Genomic DNA, 16,571 nt, shown 5'->3' with positions numbered 1-16,571 from the left:
TCAATACTTGTGAATTTATACCTGCTGAGACAGTAATGAGTTGAAAGCAGAATAAGAAAAAGGTAGATATTAAAGGTAGCTTTTAAAAGATATTAGGGATTCTGTCTGCTACTCGCCTTTGAGAAGATCCCACCTTGGAGAATGGTCTTTTCAGGCTGCTTTGAACTTAAAATAAGTAGTTTTTAAAAAACCCGGCTCTGGAGTTGCCTTCACTTAGTCCTCCAGACCTTCTCCACAGACAATTGATTTCTCAGTGCCAGACTTTTTTCTCCCATTTCTGTTTTACTCTTTTAATGACAAATGATCATGAAGGCATTGAGGGCAATTTAAGGGTAAAGACAACTAGGTTTCTTTTTTGAAAAGTTCCAGACAGGCTTGAGGTCTGGACAGATCACTACAGCTGTCTGACTACACGGTATTTATGGCTGGCCTGTTTTGGTCTGTATTTTGAGGACTGGTGTGCTGCTGCATTTGATGATATCCATTATAGAATCCTTATACAGCTCTCTGAATTGTTGGCAAACTTCCCCATTACAAGTTGCTAGCAGTCTATCATTTTTTTCAGATAGCTAGATTTTTTTTTTTACCCCCTATGACTCTTTCCTTCTAAACTTTAACAGCACAGGCATCAAAATGGTGATCTGTATGTTTCCTTTACGTCACTTGCTAAATTGTATGGTCTGATTATCCATTTTTACACTTGTGTTTGGCTATCTGCCCTTAAATTCTAGCTGACTGTCTTCTGTTCCAGAAAGGAATGTCTGCAATTTGTCCAAGTCTGACTTCGTTAAAAACAAATTCTCTTCTGTGGAACAAAAATAAGCATGGGCAAGTTAATGCATTCTTGTAGTCTTATGGCATTAATTTTACTCCATTATGTCTTATTCAGAAGCAGAAAGAAGATTTTCTTTGAGTTTCATTTAGCTTGTGATCTAAAGTCTCTGTTGAAATCTCTTTGTAGTTCACCAACCTCAATATATGTTGCTTCCATAAATGACAGTGCGAATTTCTTGTTGAATTTTACTGAGCATTCCTTATGTGACCTTGGGAGTTTTGCTTAGCATGGTGAGCTGATGCTTTTCGTCCAGAATGAGTTCCTATAAAGTCATAGCATTTATCACAATTCTTTTTCTTTTCTGTTAGAAGTTGCAAAAACTTTCAGAATTTTGAGACAAATTCCAGGTTTCAGACACTCTCTGTTAACAATCTAACCATGCAGGCCAAGCATAATCTGGTTATTAACAGCGTACATGCTGCTGGGAGACATCTCTTCCAAAGCCAGTGTGCTGAGCTGTTATCTCCCAAACTGACCCTTACAAACAAGTGAAGTTACTCCGTACAACTATTAGTTATATTGATATTATATTGGGATACAGAGATCTGCAGGATTGGACTGTTAACTCTCTCTCTTTAGCCTCACTGTGCCTCACCTTTGAAAGCAACCTTCATATTCCTACATTAGACAGAACACAGAAAAAGTAATGTGATATTTTTAGGGTTTAGTATGTTTTACGGTTTATGTAAAATTAAAGGTATAAAGCTATGTACAGAAACAAAGGGCAGAAGTGGTTTACGCTGCCTGAAAGTTAGGTTCCTGCTCTTCATCTAGCTGAAAAGTTGTCAGGAGGCTTTCACAGCTCTCCTGGTTGGGTTCCAATGGTTAGATGAGACCACTGACTTGGGGTATTGCCTTCACTGAGCAGATTCTTAGTCTGTGGAGGATGTGGCATTCTTACAGACCCGCTGTCTCCATGGGATTTCTATTCAGAACTCAAACTTTTCCAGAGGCTTTCTGTAACTCATAATCCTGATATTTAATCAGAATGTAGGTTCTTAACACTTTTCCTAGACGATTGCTGTTGGCCACAGTCTTGCTGATGACTCTTGGATATAGCCAAGTAGAACCATCAACTAGACAGTGAACAGAACTCTATTGAGTGGCTGCCTGACGCTGCATGTTAACTTGGCTGGAAAAAAAACTGTTTGCTGACTGCAAATAGTTTTGGGGTTTTTTTGTAGACTCTCCTTTCTTGTGGATTGGGGTGGGGTTTACCTTGCTAGAGAGTCTCCTATCCATTGAGCAGTACTTTTCATGCAAAGTGATTTTGCAGCTTGCGTTATTTTGCAGCTTGCGTTATTAATTCTGGACATGGAATGGATATGGTAATAAAAGGTGAAGTTCAGCAGGCTGGAGGTTGTAAATGATCCATGAATTTGGCTTGCTGAGATTGGGGTCCACTGAGCTAACTTTCCAAACATTGGGGGGGGGACGGGGGACGACACACATTCAGGAAAATGAATGTTAGGTTATTGCACATTCACATGCCCATCTTTAAGCAGTTGTCCTTGCTTCCACTAGATAAGGCAGCAAGTTGAAAAGCTCACCTAAAATTATATTATTTTATCCTACTAGACATTTTTTCATTTAGAGTAATTGAGTAACTCTTAGGTCATGGTTGACTTTTTCTCAGGAACAGAATAAATTGTTTCTCTGTAACATTTAGTATTACCTATCTTGAAAAGGGTATTTGTGGCCTTAGCAGTTTGTTTTTGCATTAATAGCATTTACAATAATGATAGATGTAAGTTTAAGAAACAGTTGAATTTTGAAATGGAGTCTGCTCTCTCTTGTGTCTTGTGTATTTTTCCTTCAAAAAAATGGATGTGTGCATGCTGTACTTCTAGGTGTCTGCCACAAGACCTTGTGTATTTTGTGTGCTGTGTTAAGGCTGATTGCAGATCAGGTTGATTACTTGTTTTATGGGACCTTAAACAGTAACACTGTTTACTCAGCTTCTCCAACAGTCACATTTTAATGAGCTTCAGAGAGGTTAAAAGTTTCCTGAGCTGCATAGTCCTAACAGGCTGGTTTTCATTCCCCTGATCCTACTCTGTTTTCCTGCAGCACTCCAGCTCACGCCTGAGTTACCAAAGCAACATTCAGGGATCTTCTCAGTCCCAGAGTACAATGGGCTATTCCACGTCGTCTCAGCAGAGCTCCCAGTATCACCAGTCTCATCAGTCTCACAGGTACTGAGAGGGCTAACAGACTGCACTCAGAAAGGAACGGACTAAAACCCAGAAGACTCCAGCAATATGAAGTTCATAACGAAGAGAAGAACCAAAAATACAAACTGTGATGCAGAATTAAAATTCACGATGACAAAAGGAAAACTTCACTCACTGAAGACTTCCCCCCCTTCCCTGCCTCCCGTCTCTTTATTGCCATAAAGGAGATTCCTGTGAAGTTTTCCTGCCTCCCTGCCCTTGCATGTGCTCCATTGTGGTTACTCTAATGAACCCTTCTGATCTGAACCCAGCACTTAACTTCTTTAACCTTTGGAATTTTGAAGGATTCCTGGTGCACCTTCCTTATGCTGTAGTGATTGCCATAAATCTGTCTTTTCAATCTCTTTGATGGGATTTTAAAGTTTTAAAATCTTGAACTCCCAGGCTTTCAAGCTTGTATATAGTTAGTTTTATACAAGGCAAACCAGTTTAGCTATACAGGTATATTGCACCTTTTTAAAGCACTATGTTATTTTCACAGGATATTACTGTTTTGCTCATGGATGTCAAGAACAGCAAAATTTTACTGTTCCAGAGTATTTTACTATTCTGTTTTTATTAGTCTAGTTTTCAGGCGAGGTCTTAAAAATAAAAAAATTTAAAAATAAATAAAATTAAAAAAGAAAAAGGAAAAAAGAAAAAAACCCACTCAAGTCTCTGCAGCAACAAATATGCTTCATGCTACTGGACTGAACTCCAAACAGAAGATTGCTGATACTTCTTAACTCATTCCCACTGAATTCTTGAAATCACAGTGATCATGCTCTGACTAGTTTTAAATTAAGCATTATTTTAAATGAAACCAGGACAGTCACATAAAAAGGAGATGCTTTCAGGATCTGTTGGAACAGAAGAATGCAATGTCTTCCCAGGCTGGACACCAAAATAGTCAGGAAAATGTATTTACTGCCCTTAAGTCTCAGTAGGGATGTGGATGATGGGCTTGTTTTTCTGTTAAGCAGCTGATTAATGTATGTGAGGGTTCTATAAATTTAGCTTTCTTTCACATTCCTGAGTCAGTTTTCTAAATATAAAGGTGACAGAAATACTAAGACTTGCAAAAACAAATGCATTTAATCATTTTATGTTAGAATTAATAATTAAGAGAAATTACTGTGCAGTTTGAAAAGCATGTTGAAAATTGTTCCTTTTTCATGTTTATAATGCATATTCTGTGTCCCTCACATTGCTGTGATTAACCCAGATTAGTTACACCAGATGCGCTTGATTGCACTAAAATGTTTCTTTTTCCCTAGAGCAAACATGTTTTGATTGTGCCTAAGGACTGTAAGTGGATGGGTAGCTGGCAGAAAATCCCCAGTAAATAAGAGTTCAGAAGCATAATCAGAGGATTATTGTCCAACTTCTGCAACCACAGTTATTCGGAGAGACACAACATGTAATTTGGGACAGCTTCGTTTTTCCTTCATCCTTCAGAAATAAGGCTGGCTGTTGTTGCAGAAAACCTGGAAAAACGCATTTAGAAAGCTACTAGCAGTGTAACATCAGCGAGCTTCTACAGCTGGTGTCCAGAGAAGAGGTGAAGTGAGAAGAGTTTATATGTAAACAGTTAATGTTACGGGCTTTTATACCGCAGCATGTTCTCTTCTGTCCTGTGTCCGTACAAAAGAATTGTATATACCCATACGCGTTCACACTGAAGTTGTGATCAGACCTAGCCAGATGAGTAAATCTGTTTGCTCTGAGAAGAATGCTTTTCATCACAGCTAGACACATACATGTTTCTACTGGATTTGATCTCCCAATCACCTTTAGTGCCCCCTTCCTCCTCAAACACGTGTTGTTTTCATACCTTTTGTGAGCAGTTGGCTTGCTTTGGCCATATCTACCATCATGTGGTTTTGACAACCACCCAGCTTCTCTGGAAAAGCAACTAAAACCTGCTTTTGTCATCAAATGGGTAAGAAGGTGGTGAAAATGAAATGAAGGAATTTGAAGGAAAAAATTATTTCTGGGGAAAAATAATCTCCCAAAGGATACTTTGGATGTGTAACCCTTGAAATGCTACATATTATATCTACCCTAGTAGCCTGTTTGAAAAAACATATTTTAATTGTTCCTTTATTTTATTTCAATGAGTCTGGGGTTACATTCTTTCCCTAAGTGGAATGTCTCACCTCTTACTGATGTTAGGATGAGGGACCTTTGAGCTAATGGAAATTTGGCCAATGCCATAAAGTAACATTTATTTTATATTTTTGTGACTTGAGTGTCACATTTCTGGAAATTAACCTTTGGCAGAGTAATTTTTGTCCCCTCCTGTTGTTTTTACCCTTCTGTTCTCTCAAGACAAAATCCTTTTGTCTTTTCCATTATAGTTACCTAACATTTCTTCTCCCTACTATGACCTGCAGCTGATCGTCAAAATTCATACAACGTCAGCAGGTGGCGGGGAGACTTGTCACCGTACGGTTAATTAAGGTGGGCTTTTGTGCCAATAAGGCAAAATCATGGTGTAGATTAATCTGTATGTAGAGTGTGAAGCTTCACAGCAATGTAAGGTGCTTTAATTGAGTGAACTTCCAGCTTCTAGAGCGACTGCCATGACCTCTCTCTAAGCTGAACTGGCGTTTCTGCCTTGGTTGGGGCTGATAGGCAACCACATGCCGCTCCTCTCTAGCTTTTGTGTGCACACGTGAAGCCAAGCTGACCTCCTCCGTTGCCTTCAAACTCACAACTGGGAGGAGAGCGAATAAAAGCAAAAGCATGTTTGCTGAGAAATGTAGGCAGTGCACACTCTTCTACTTCATTCCTGGCGGTGAAAATAATTCGCCTTTTCTTGGGAGCTTGACGCGCGTTGCCGGGGTGGGTGGCAGTCATAGTGGAAGAAGCCTTGCTTTCCAGGGGGTCATCCCATGAGGTGAAAACGCTCCGCTTTCAGAAGTGAATTGTGCAGTGTGTCGTGGGAAGCCAGGACCACGTCATTTTTATGTTATTTTTTGCCTGTGCAGTTTCATTAGTACTCGCAGCTCTGTCTCTGCCCATAACCTTTACACCCTCACCGAAGTGGTTCACACCGGTACCGAGAGTGGCAGGTGACACCGGCAGAGCTGTCTTCTCCATCCTGGTCGCCTGGTGGGAGAGCGGGCTGCTGAGTACAGCTGTTCCCATTGTGGCTCAGAGGAAACAAACGCGTGGGGAATGAATAGGATGAGCAGCCTGGTCCGCATTTGTGAGGTTTATGTAGCACAAACTGCACAATGAAGGAAAAATATAGGGAAAGCTGTGAGTCCTGCACTGTATCTGTGACACTGTATCTGGGGAGGGGGAGGGAAGAGCATTCGTAGCGGGAGGTGTGGCGGGAAGCTAGAAGTGTTCAAATATGTATAATATTTTATATAAACATAATAAGCTTAGTTCCCCTTCATAATCTTCAGGAATGGTACTTTAACACCATTAAGCAAAGAATTGTTTTAGGATTAAATAAATGTATTGTACATAAGGCCATACGTAATCTTCTAAAAATGTCGCCAGACAGGAGCGATGTGTATTACTATATGAAAAAAAGTCCTTAATGCACTGTTATCTCCTAAATATTTAGTAGTAAATTAATACTATTTAATTTTTTTAAAAATTTGTCTTGTGTAGACACTAAAAAGTATTACACAAAATCTGGACAGAACATGTCCTTTTTAACAGCAATTTAAAGAACTTTTTATATATGTAAGGTAGTAACTTTTCAAATTGTTCTAGTTGTATTTTCCCATGTTTACTATTTGTGGAAGTGTGCCTGTCTCTATTCAGTTTTTTCTCATAATTTCATGCACGCATCTTTCATTTTTGTAGTTTTCATTAGAAATTATTGTGTATGCGCCTCATGCTGCCACAAAACTTTGCCGCTCTAGATCTGTGGTGGCCACATTCGGCAGTGCCCGTGCCAATGGGCTAGCAAAACCACAAAGCAAAATACTTGTTTCTCATTCTAGAGTTGGGGGTTTACTGCCTTTAAGTTGTCCTGATGTCACTCTTGAAATGACTGTTAAAACTAAACTATGAGTTCATTGCATTTCTTTTATATTCTTGGTTGTAATGAAATGGAATTGACTTTGCTTCAGTGTGAATTTTTTAATAAAATAATATACATTTGTAATAATAATAAAAAGTTCAAATCAAATAAGCATGCTGAAAAGTTTTTGTAAGCATTGGCTTTGGGCTACCAAGAGGGAAAATATAGCCCACAAAATTGCAGTTGTAATTATATTCAGGATGTTTATGATATCATACACCACACAAAACAAAGCTTGCAAAACCTCAGAGTTGAAATTACAGCTTTTAAAATGCCCACGAGGATATTCACGGGTGTGTGTCTATCAAAATAGAATGAAGCCTTATGGAAAACAGAATCGATGGAGTGGTTCTCTTAGGTTTTGCCCTCTGCTTAAAAGTATTCTGGCATGCCACGCCGATGCTGCTTGTTGAGATTCATTATTACTTGCGTGACAATCCTATAGACGTGTCTTCTGAAAAAAAGCTGGTTTACTGCATTCTAAAGCTAAATGCCCTCTTACTTTTTCCTCCTGCCGGACCTTGGAGGATTTCAAGTATTTCAGGTGACAACATTGAAAGCACGAGGTAGAGCATATTGGTGGGTTTTCAAAGTGGGGTTTTGTGTGCTTTGCTAGCCTGTGTGTTTCTGTTCAGTCTAACCGTTGTTTCACAGATGGATAGTTAACTTCTTCCAAAATCCCACCTGTCTTCTCTGTAACAGTTGCATGGGTAAGAATGGTTGGGATTTATTTGCACTACCAATCACGTTAAGAAACAGGCTTCGGTTTCTGATTTGCCTTTTGCACAAGGGTGAGAATAGAAGTAGCCTTTTGCCAAAAAGCTTAGTCTGCATATCTGACACCTCATGGATAAAGAGCTGTTGGTTCAGCCTCAACGCAACTGAGCATCCCCGGCTCTATAGCCCTCATAGTTTCCTTTCTGCTTCTGCTGTCCTGTTTGTCGGTAAGATTGTGCTTAGTCAGCCGCTTTGACTTGGATGTCCTTCTTGAAACCTCCTATGTTGGCTCTGTCCCAATCTTCGTTCTTCTACAGCATCTCTCACTGCTTTTCCTACCTGGCCATGCAATTTACAGTCTAATCCAGGCTCATCATACTGATCTGAATTGTGGTGTCATCTCTTTTTCTGTCCTTGACAGCTAGACAACTTACATTTCATAGCCATTCAGAAAGTTGCAGAGTAGGTAGGTTGTTCATTAGTCTCTTGCTTTGACTTGTTGCTTCCTGCTTTGCGTTAACTGCCCTGGCTCTGCCATCGCTGTTGCATTAGATGTAAAGCTGCTCTCTTCACTTGCACATCGCTGCCAAAGCCTGCTGTTACCCCATCCCTCTCACTCAAATGGGAAGTTATCTAAGTTACCTCCTGGTCTGATTGTCCCACCAGGTCAACCTCTACGCTCCCCATTTTAGATTTCCAAATAAACATTCTTTATGCTTTGTTTCCACTTGCCCATTGTTCCTGAAGACTGGTTGCATCAATTTCTGAAAAATTCCCTCCTAGGTGTCCTCTGCATCCCTCATTAAAACCCTTTGGCTTTGATGTCTACGGAGTTTAATATTTTAAGCTACTGGTGTGCTATGAGTCGTACCTATTGTGCTAATGAAAAGTGTCCCAGTGTTTACACCTTCCAGTCTATCTGCATCCATCTGTCACCTCCCTGTACACCCGTTGTAAGCTCCCTGAGACAGGAACGATCGTTCTGTCCTGATACAGTAGCTTGATGAGTGGTGCTTGCAGGCACTCTGTAATGCAAATAATAATCACTGTAATATCATGGTTTTTTACTACTGGACAATATGCAGTAGTAGTGTGAAGAGTAATTTCCATGTGCTGTTTGAACACAAAAAGCATCATATTGGTGCCAAGTATCAATTTGATCTGGCTAAACATGGAACTTGAGCAAGCGTTGTTCAAATAGCCAGCAAAGGTTAACGATGGCTTACCTGTAATGTTTTTTTAACAGGTAGGTACTGCTTTTTTATGTTCCAGAGGACTTCATGACCTTGTTTAAGATTGCGGAAAAACCAGCAGCTTTGGTTTGTTTTGGTATTTTTATAGTAATGTAGAAAAATATTATTGCATGATTACCACAATGATTTTTTCATTTGCAAGAAGTATTTATTAGAACAATAATTGTTTGACGTAGATTAAAACCACTAAGAAGGTTATGAAAGATGTGTGTACAGTCACAGCTGAGCTGCTGAAATTGCTGTGGGAGTACCGCAGTTGTTATATAACAGATATCCAAGATAATCCAGAGTAGGTGTTTAAAAAAAATAATGATTATTATTATTTGAAGTCTGAAAGTAATGCCAACCTACCTAATAATTTTTATATAATGTGCTTGCCTTGGAATACTGCTATAACATCAGTTTTTCCAGCTTTGTATACCGGCATATTGGCAGGTGTATTGCATGGATCATAACAGGCCATTTCTGTGATTATTTTGTAGTGTGTTCTTCCAAGTATCTTGAAGAGGGCAGAGAACTTAGAGTGTGTAACTTTTACGTGTACATCGCGTACGTTGAACGCATGGCTGAATGAAATATTCTGCAATACATTCCTTTGGCTAAAATGTCTTTTGATGATGTTTAGTAGGAAGTTGTGAAACCTCCAACTGGTGTTTGAAGTCATTGCAGAAAGGCTACCTTTGCCCTAGTCCGTTGTCAGAATGGAGTTCTGCTTTGCTTACACTAGCAGTAAATGTTATAAATAAATTAGTAAAGGAGTATCTGCATTATTTTTTAAATATGACTTTTTAAAATAAGGAACAAAAAAAATCAGGTGTTTGTTACTGAGTCTTGGATGTGACATGGTAGCCAGCAATAATGCATTGCATGCATTCTCCATCCCACAAGACTAATCATGTGTCTTAAGTAATAAAAACCCCAATATGTGAAGCACTGAAGAAAGGAATTCTTCATACCTGTCATCAGCAGACAAAGTTTTGATTATGGACCAGGTCCTGCTGAATGATGTATGGCTCAGACGTCCTTTCTACGGCCTGCATTTGAGCCTACATTGGTAAGATTCTTCCCTACATCCACAAATAGGAATTCCTTGGGATGTTAGGAAAAAAAAAGAGTGGAAGTGTGCAGCCTTTTGATTTTGTAACAAAGTTTTACTGCTATCAAGTTTAGGTGTCTGAAGTTCTCCAGAACATGATGAACTTTTAAATACATTTAAATGTGTATTTTTAACATTTACATTGTTAAAAATACTTTCTACCCTTATCTGGGCAAGGTGGCACAGCCCTGCTCTGGAAAGATGACCTCTAACTCTGCATGCTTGACCTGGTCAGGGACACGGTTGTCAATTCGGAGTCTTGCAGACAATTTACACAAGTGGATACTGAACTTTAACCTGTAAGCTTAGGTCGCACAGGTCTATGGAAAAGCAATCGGCTTTTAAAGAAAACATACTTCCTTGGCTGAAAGGTGAGCCAGAGAACTGCAAAATTAAAGGCTTAAAGTCTTACCACAAAAGGCTCCTGTAGTCCTCCAGTTTGACATAGTGCTATGAGATGATTGTAAATCATCAGGTCGTATTATTATTGCTAGGCTGTACAGTTCAAAAACATCTGTTGTTGGTCTTGCCGTTATCTAATATGATGTAGAATGAGTAGTTTGCAAAATTATAGTTATGATTTTCTGTTTTCAACCTATTTTAATTGTATGACTCATTCTTGCAGCGGTACAGAAGAAAGAAGGACAGTTTCCAATAGTTTGGTTTTGGCAGTAAAACTCAAGACTGTTAACTTGCTAACAAAGAGGAACCAAAGGAGATCAGGCTTCTCCCTTGCTGGTGTCCTCCTTTCGCTGCAGCAGAGGAGATTCAAGCAGGCAGATCATATCACTGCGTAGTAACCAGTTCTTGGGAGACATGTGAGTTTGAAAGAGAAATGTTTATCTCATAAGCATAGCATCCCAACTGTAGAAGGTATACCTAGTGAAGCTGACAGGAGTGAGTCACCTTTACAAAATTCCCTGCATGTAGCAATCAGACTGACTCAATCATGTCAAGAAGTTTATAGACTTTGGTCTTACCCACCCATAAATGCATGAAAATCTGCATAGTTTATGGTTTCAAAATACTCCCCCTGGTAATAATGGAGCTTTTGTTTAAGTGTTTGAAAGTTTCTTGTAGCTTGCAGTATCCCACAAGCATAGAAAGAAATCCCTACCCATTTAAGAAACAATGGGGACATCTACTAACACGCCCTGGTGGGTATGTCCCAATGGGGATTATCAGGAGTTGCTTCTACATCATGCTGCTGCTGGATGAAAGCTGGAAGTTTCCTGTGACTTTGAGACAGTCAGTTCTGGGAAGCAGGAATGAAGTAACTTCTGTTATCATCCAGAGCGATATTAGAGCTGTTTAAGTGTATTTGAGTCATCTGAGATTGTGACGTGTATCATATTTGCACAGTGGCCGTACGCTTTCATCTCTAAGAACTCAATCTCGCACGATAACATTTACATACATTGCGGAGAAATGCTCAACTGTGGCTTGTTAATGTAAATCTTATAAAATACTTGTCAGTGGATCGTGTGTGCTGGAGGACATAAGAAACGACCTGCCAGCTAGATCAGAAGCAGGCATGTTCTTTCCCACCTAACGTGCCAAACTCATATATCAGTCGTAGTGCATCATGCTTTTATTAATATACAGTGGTTGTGCTATTCCAAGGCCGTGTTACCGCTGCAGCTTCTCATGTATCAGAGCTGAGGTAATCCATTTGTATTCTACCTAGCTCCTTCGTGATGTTGTGCGTGTGACTGTGGGGAGACCAGCAATTCCCCTGATCTGTGAATCTGGGTAGTCTATACACTACCTTGAAAATGAAATCAAAAGAGCACCGTAGCAGTATTCAGTCTTGCCCTCATGTGGACTGAGATTCCAGTGCATGCGACATGGCATACTTGTGGAGGGGACGGGGGAAGAGAGTGGGAAAGGATCCCTACTTCTGTGGGATCAGGGATGGTCTCTGGATGTGCTACATGTGGATGTCAAAACAAAACACGCTTTTGCTTTTGGATTTCAGGATCTTGCCAGACAGGTGAACTCGAGCAGTATGCTCATTTAAATTATTAGGATACGTCCTAAGTTTGTTTACGCCAGCATGGCTAATAAAACCATGTTGACATTGACAGTCATCTGTCACCTCTTAAATCTAAATAATAATAATAATAATAAAAAAAAAAAAAGACTAACCAAGTTTCCTATGTCTTGCTCCTCTCACGCACATATCCAAATGTGGAGCCAAGGAATAATTCGTTTCCCAAAAATGCAGTGAGAAAACAGGATACCTTGTGTAGCCAGAATAGCTATGCATACTAAATGCATAGTGCTGAGCATTCACAGAGCAGGTTTCAGGCTTACACCACGTACCGCAGCTTAGGATGTTCGGGGCCAAATGTCCCTACTGTGTAACATGACCACTTCCTTCAGCTGGGTGCAGGACCAGCTCCCAGCCCCACAGCTGCTGGCAGGAATGCAATTACCTGACCCAGACCCACCTCCTCCCAGCCAGAACCATCCCTCCTGCTAAGAGGAGGTGATCTGTGCCATGGGTAGATCTGTCAGCCCCTGCACGGATCATGGCACCCGTCTGATGTGGAGGTTTGCTACTGTGGATGTTTGCAAACTATTGAGTGAGTCGGTCCTCTGAGAGGGTCTGGAAGCTGTAGGGTTGGTGCAGAGGTCCCCTCTTGGGTTGCAGCTGTGGTGGTGAATGCAAGGGGTGGTGAATGCAACACACCATCACGGGGTGGCTCCAACCGTGAGGCCCGTGTGCAGAGATGGGAGGGGAGATTATCCAGCCCCCAGGAGCAACAGGCCCACCTTACGCGAGCTGTCAGCACACGTCGCAGGCAGTGGGCGTCTCGGGAAAGTGCCAGAAGTGCCTGGGGCGAGCTGGGAGGGAGTAGCGCTGCTGCTGTGCTGCTCTCCTATCTGGGACAGAGAGGCTCTGGCGGTGGGGTCTGCTTTCTCGGATGCTTTACAAACACTGTGGTGCTTCAGAAAAACTCTCTGGACCCCCGGGAGCCCAATCGCAATTGAAAATTAGAGCACAAGCAGCTGAAAGCGTGAAAAAGACTGGAGCCAGAAGCGAGGTGCCAGCCAGCGCAGCAACGGGCATGTTGCACGCCGCCTCTCCTCCCCACGCACGCCGCTCCTGAGGGCCTCCGGGTGGGAGGGGCAGAGGTGGAAAGTGCCATGTGAGGACCAGCTCACTCCTGACTGTGAAAAGGTGACGCACTGAGTTGCCACAGCTCCGTGGTTGTGTGCCTCCATGGAGTGGGTCTGTGGTACCCATCTTCCAACAGGTTTTAGGCCCTGACGTTGCTTGGAGGGTCTGATGAGTCCTGTGCATGGGTGAGGGTAGGACTTTTGGAAGTTTTTTGAAGCGTGTCCTCCTGCTTCTCCGCAGTGTCCCAGATCCAGACCTTGTTTTGCTGTGTTCAAGGTCTGTCCCACAGGAGGGTCACACAGTAACTGGCAGTTCACTGGATTTGGATGGATTTGGGGGAGGTCTGTTCCTCTCCAATCTTTTCTTCCCCGCTCTGTTCTCACCTGCTAGGGCTGCTGTAAGGTTTGGCTAAAATGCCCCTCTTCATGCTGTGGCTCAGCGTTGCCCAGTCCTACACAAACACTCTCTTCTCCAGACACCTGGCAGCCTGCACCTGAGGATACCATTTTATGGCTAATGGTAGATGCATCAAAAAAAAAAAAGAGTATATTCAGAGAGCCCTTGGGTAGTTTGTTTCACTTTGCTTTTACTGCCGGGTAGGATATTCTGCTGCCAATGCTGCCTGGGTCCTGGCTATCCTGGGGAGCTGACAGCTCTGGTGTTCATCCATCAGGACATCTAATGTTACAGCACATATTTCAGAGCGTGGCCTGAGCCCTCTCAGGATTATTGTCTTCAAATTTTCTTACGTATTATACCACTGTGGATGGCAGCATCATGTGCCTCGTGGGAGACTACTGAGGAAGCTAGAAAGATAAGAAAAATCCTACATGGGAGAGAGCCAGCCAGTTCTGCCATGAAGCTGGATCTTCTGCTTGAGTCTTGATGAGGAAATGCATCTCATTGACCTACAAGTCAAACAGAAAGGGATGATAGAAACTTGGATTCCTTGGTCATGGCAGGCAAAAGAAAGTCTGCAAATGCCGTGCTTGTGCAGGGCTCCCGCCGGCCCTTCCAGATTAGGCGAGGCATGGTTTGTGCAAGCCCTCCGCCAGCAGGAAGCTGCTGCCTCCGTAAATCATCCGCTGGGCCAGCAGCCTCGTCCCGCTGAGGGAAGAGAGGCAGCAGAGGGGCTGAAGCAAGTAGGGAGTCTCTGGCACCGTGTTGTAGGGCTGCAGGATGACTTGCTGCCTCAAACAGCAAGGAGGGGCCTGGCTGCCCCTTGTGCTCTGCAGGGAGGGACCCTTACCACCCCACCGGCATCATCTTCTTGGCCTCCTCCCTCTGCAGCCCTACCTGCCTGCCCTGAAGTCCCAGGTGGGGACTGCTTTGGGGGAAGACTACCAGCAAAAGACCTACACTGACCCAAATGTCTTTTCCACTCTAGAAGAAGAGGGTAAGAGCTGGACCATTCTGGGAAAGCCCTTGAAAATGAACACTTTTGCTTCCCTTTGCAGGTGCTAGCAGGGAATGAGCACAGGGTTATTCGGCAGGGTTTGTTCACATCCTCCATAGAGCCCATTAAAGGACTGACGTCCTGGGAGGGGGAGAGAGGTGGGGGAGGCTGCCAGGCCTCAAGGGGTGCTCTTTTATATTTCATTTATGATCTATTGATTTGCATCTGACTGGGGTTTGAGCCCACATGATTCACATTCACACGGGCGGGTGGGAGTGGCTCCATTATTTTCTTTTGAATCACCCCACATTTCTCTGTCACCAGAACATGCTTTAACAGCCACATGTGCATGTGTGTGTGCATGTGAGGCCCAGCGAGCCTGGTGGGAACAGGCTAGGCTGACTTTGTCTCAGCTTGGTGGACTTGGCAGTGTTAGGTTCACGGTTGGACTCGATCTTAAAGGTCTTCTCCAACCTAAATGATTCTATGACAGAACTGTGAGCAAGTGCCGTTCTGCAGGAGTTTCTCCCAGCTTCTGTTTTTTACATGAGGTTTTCCAGCACTGGGTCAGGAGCCCCTTTTTGACTCCTCCACTGGGCTCTTGGAACACCAGCGTGCTTGTTCTCCTTGCTGCATAGCTGGGCAGCGTGAGCCTGCAGCAGTCACTGCTGTTGGACCACAGTGGTGGTGGGGTCATCACAGACCCATGGTTCCCACACACTGTCCAGAGACACGTTGACTAAAATTTTCTTGCCTGTTGTTTTATGAAGTGTAAAGGGATAAGTCAGTTCTGACCTGTTTAATACAAAAAGTCTAACTAAATCTAGCTACACATGAGCAGGGCTGTGTCGGGCAGCAGCATCTCGGGAGTAGGATTTGGAGTCGGAAGACAGGATTATCATCTCAAACCGCTGTGTTTAGGGGAGCACAACTCCAAGGCAGCAACCTCAGTTGGGGGCACACCCAGGCCAAGAGGTACGTTCGTGGTATGGCTCACAGCAGCAATATGACAGTGTTCACCAGAAGCTGCTCTGTGAAGCTGCTCGTCGCAAAGTGCAACCCCCCTCTCAGGAGGGTTGTTGAAAGCTCCAGAAGCAACCTGAGCCTGGGAGCAAAGGGCCTGAAATCTTTCTGAGCCACTGCTAGCCTGAAGGGGTAGGACCATCCCACGGAGACAAGGTGTAGGGCTGCCCAGGGCTGGGCTGCAGCAAGTTTAGGCATCAGGAGAGTAGATGTCCCAAACCCCAGCTCCGCTTGGAGGAGGAGTGCCCAGTGGGCACTGCTGCAGGGGTGACGGCTGTCCTGGCTCGGAGGAGCTGGTGCAGCCCCTGGGGGAACGTGTAGAAGATGAGAGGTATGGGGTAGCACACAGCCTGCGCAGGCAGAGCTGGCCCCTCGAGAGTGGTGCCGTAGCTCCCGCCATGCTTGGAGAGGAGGGCAGTCCTCCAGCTGTGCCAGGAGCGCGCCAGCCTGCATGTTGTGTATGTGCGGACAGAGCGGAGGTGGCCGGGCTGCTGGATGCTGTGGTCAGCAGTCCCCCTACGTGCCAGCCAGCCCCGGGCAGTGCCAATGGGAGGGCAAAACCCACTGGTTGTGCTAGTTAACCAAAGCCTGGGAGAGATGTTTAACTCCCCTGAGCTGCTATGTGTTCTTCTGCAAGGGGAGAACCGCAGTGAGAAAACACCTCGGGCTGTGAGTGCCCAGGCCCTGCACATCCCAGGTTACAGAGCGTGAATAACTTATGGGCTGCGTACAATGCCCTTTGGCAGCTGGCAAAGGTATCTGCAAACTGGAGGAGGGGGAAGAGCCATGAAGCCCTGGTGCCCAGCCCAGCAGCCTGCAGAGCCAGGGCTGCTCAACTGAGCCGAAATGGCCATGGAGCCAGC

General features: G+C 43.5%; 1 protein-coding gene across 1 annotated transcript in view; it reads left to right on the top strand.

The window, feature by feature from the left end:
* CDK19 (cyclin dependent kinase 19) overlaps nucleotides 1-7,205 on the top strand; it is a 140,380-nt gene extending 133,175 nt beyond the window's left edge. The window contains exon 13 of the mRNA XM_076333420.1: nucleotides 2,906-7,205. Within this exon, the coding sequence (XP_076189535.1) occupies nucleotides 2,906-3,037 (132 nt within the window). The 3' untranslated portion in view covers nucleotides 3,038-7,205. The remainder of the gene's footprint in view (nucleotides 1-2,905) is intronic.
* Nucleotides 7,206-16,571: the final 9,366 nt, after the last annotated feature.

This window comes from Aptenodytes patagonicus, chromosome 3 (genome assembly GCF_965638725.1).
Source record: "Aptenodytes patagonicus chromosome 3, bAptPat1.pri.cur, whole genome shotgun sequence".
Taxonomy (NCBI): Eukaryota; Metazoa; Chordata; class Aves; order Sphenisciformes; family Spheniscidae; genus Aptenodytes; species Aptenodytes patagonicus.
Note: the sequence above shows the minus strand (reverse complement) of the source record. Positions and strands in the feature narration are given on the sequence as shown.